The sequence below is a fragment of the Coffea eugenioides genome, unplaced genomic scaffold (genome assembly GCF_003713205.1).
Source record: "Coffea eugenioides isolate CCC68of unplaced genomic scaffold, Ceug_1.0 ScVebR1_3345;HRSCAF=4545, whole genome shotgun sequence".
NCBI lineage: Eukaryota > Viridiplantae > Streptophyta > Magnoliopsida > Gentianales > Rubiaceae > Coffea > Coffea eugenioides.
In genome coordinates, this window is record NW_020863913.1 from 18087 (window position 1) to 21374 (window position 3288).

The 3288-nt window shown below is 44.0% G+C and overlaps 1 protein-coding gene across 1 annotated transcript; it reads right to left on the reverse strand.

The window, feature by feature from the left end:
- Positions 1–504: 504 nt before the first annotated feature.
- On the reverse strand, positions 505–2148 carry LOC113757826. The gene has a single exon (XM_027300936.1). The coding sequence runs from the start codon at positions 2146–2148 to the stop codon at positions 505–507; it is 1644 nt and encodes a 547-aa protein (XP_027156737.1).
- Between the last annotated feature and the right edge of the window lie 1140 nt (positions 2149–3288).

Genomic DNA, 3288 nt, shown 5'->3' on the forward strand with positions numbered 1-3288 from the left:
ATTTGCCCTCAAATCGTACTCGTCCCCTGCAATAAATGGACTTAGATCAGCAACATTGAATGTAGCACTAACAGTATACTCACCAGGCAGATCTAAGCGGTATGCATTGTCGTTGATGCGCTCAATAACTTGAAAAGGCCCATCTCCTCTTGGTGACAGCTTGCTTTGCCGTTGTTTTGGAAATCTCTCCTTGCGCAAATGTAACCAGACCCAATCACCTGGTTCAAAGACAAGCTTGCGCCTCTGCTTATTAGCTTGTTGGACATAGGCTGGTTTGTTAGGCAATGGTGCTCCAGGAATGAGATCGATTTGGTGCTCGATTCCCCTTAGCGGTGGTAGTCCATCAGGTACATCCTCAGGAAATATGTCCTCAAATTCATCTTTGGCTTTTGCTAGCAAGCTTAGCTTCCCCTTATTTTCTTCTCTCATAGCCGACCCACTTGTTGCCTTTTTCTTCCCTAGGGGTTCGGCCCTACTCTCTCCTTTTTCTCCCTCACTTTTCTCTCACTTTTTCCTCTCAAGTTCTAGCTCATACTCCTTTTGGAGCCTCATTTGATCTTCATACACTTGTTTTGGGGTGAGAGGTACAAGTGTCACCTTTCTATTGCAATGAGTAAAGACATATTTATTAGCTCTTCCTTTGAATTCGACATCGCGATCATATTGCCAAGGCCGTCCAAGAATGAGGTGACTTGCTTGCATTGGCACGACATCACAAGTAACCTCGTCTTCATAATTGCCAATTCGGAATGGCACTTTTACTTGTCTAAACACACGGACTTCCCCTTCATTGTTCAACCATTGAAGGCGATAAGGTCTTGGATGTTTGATAACTTGGAGCCCTAGCATTTCTACCATGAGTAGACTAGCGACATTGGCACAACTCCCACTATCAATAACAACACTACACACCTTATCCTTGATATAACACCTTGTGCAGAAAAGGTTGTCCCGTTGTACCTCCATTTCCTCCTCTTTGGCGCGGGTAGTGAGGACCTTTCGAACCACTAGGCATCCAATCTCCTCATGCGTGGGTATCTCCTCACTCGATTCATTCTCTTCCTCTTCTAGAGGCGGTATCCCCTCGTACTCCTCTTCCTCATCTGATACAATTTCCCCATTTGGCAACATCAGCATGGTCCTTTGGCTGGGGCATTGAGAAGCGATATGGCCAAATCCTTGACACTTAAAGCACTTGGTGTCTCGACCACGCGGTTTGGTAGCTGCATTATTAGCCTCAAAGTCAGGCTTGGGCGTTGCCTTGGAAGGGAGGTCATTCGGCCTTGGAGGGTAAGAAGGAGCTGCGGTTTTCTCCTCCCTTTTTGGTTGAGAAGTGCGCCAATTTCCAGCTTGATAAGTAGTGCTTTGTCGCGCAGTACCCCTCCTCTTGAGGCGCCGTTCAATTGTAACCGCCTTCTCGAGCATTTCATTCATGTCGAGGTAATGTTGGAGTTCCACTACTTCGGCAATCTCGGGCCTCAATCCATGTAGAAAACGAGCCATAGTGGCCTCTCCATCTTCACGCAAATCCGCCTTCATGATGGCCATTTCCATCTCCTTGTAATAATCCTCAACTGACATGGACCCTTGGTTGAGAGCTTGTAGCCGACGGTGTAGATCTCGGCTATAGTAGCTCGGAACGAACCTTTTTCTCATCAGACTCCTCATTTCCTCCCAAGTTTCCAAAGGTCTCTCACGATTTCTCCTTCGGCTTAGTCTAAGTTGGTCCCACCAAATGGAGGCGTAGTCAGTGAATTCTACGGCTGCTAGTTTCACCTTTTGCTCCTCCGTATAGGTGTGGCATTCATAGACTAACTCAATTTTCCGTTCCCATTCCAAGTACGCCTCGGGGTCCGACTTGCCTTGGAATGAAGGAATCTTGAGTTTGACACCTTTAATGGTGTCATCTCCTCGACGTTGGAACCTTTGATCATTTTGGTACCTTCCCTCAAACGCTTCCTCTTCATCGTTTGAGTATGCCGATTCTTTGCCCTTACTCGGGGTAGGTGGAGGTCTCGAGTTCTCCAACTGATCAATTCGATCATGCAATGGTTCGATTTCATTCTTAAGCAATCGTTTGAACTCCCCCATCATGGCTTCCAACTGTAGTTTGATGTCCATGGTTTGGCTACCCACTCCACTAGACATATTTAGTTCACCTGCAAAACAAATAAACAAAACGAGTTCCTCTCTCTTTTTTTTTTTTTTTAATACGATGTATAGGTCACTCACACTCGTGTTTCACTCAAGTGTATCACTCTCTAATAATCTTACCAAGCAATTCCCTTGGCTTGCTAGTTGCTCGAGTTGAACAAACGAGGCGTCACCGCAGTGTACGTTCTTGACTAGTCAACAAGTGACACACAAGCTAGTAGCAATAAGTGGAGGTGAATGACTGAAGACCTAGACACGACTCAAGACTCAGAATATAGCTGGACAATAACTAACGACTCAAAAGAAAGTAAGACAATTAACTTGAATGCTGAAATTTTGAAAATCCTAGAAAACTCTACCCGAAACCCAAATTTCTGGAATGTGTTGAGTTGCTGGTCCGTGGTCTTTTTGGTCCGTGATCTGATTTGGACACTTGGGTTTGCCAAGATTAGAAACCTTGGAGTTTGGTCAGATTTGGGAGTCCCAAGTGGTCCAAATTCGAAATTTTGGGGCTGGTCAGATTTGGAAGTCAGATTTTGCACAAAATTTGGTAAACTTGTAGGCTGTCAAGAATTGGATGTTGTTCAGATTTGGAAGTCCAAGTTTGAATCAGATTTGGTGGCTTGAATGCTGACCAAGACTAGGGCTGTTCAGATTTGAAAGTCCAAGTTTGAATCAGATTTGGTAAAACTTGAAGGCTGGTCAAGAATTGGAAACTAGAGCCGTCTTTCTTGAAATTTTTTTTTGACTTCTGTTGGGGTGTTTTCACACAATAGCCAGCTAGCTTAGACCACAATTTCACAGCAATTAACGTAAACAACTTGGACAGATTTGGTTTCAAGATCAAAGTTCCATGAAAACAAGAACACGGTTGAAGGTTTATTTCAGGTTTCAAGACTGCCAAGATTAACCTCTTTGATCCAAGAAGCTCAAGACTTCCCCAATAAGGTTTTGATGTTCGAGTTTTGCAAAGCAACAACACAAAGGTTCAAGAAACAAGTGCAAACAGATTCGGTATCCCAGCAAATTAATTCCAGCAACGACTCAAGGGAATGACAATAAGGTATGCAACACAAGAGATTTTTTTTTTCTGGATTTAAACAGAACATAAACACAAGACAAAACTGGACAGAA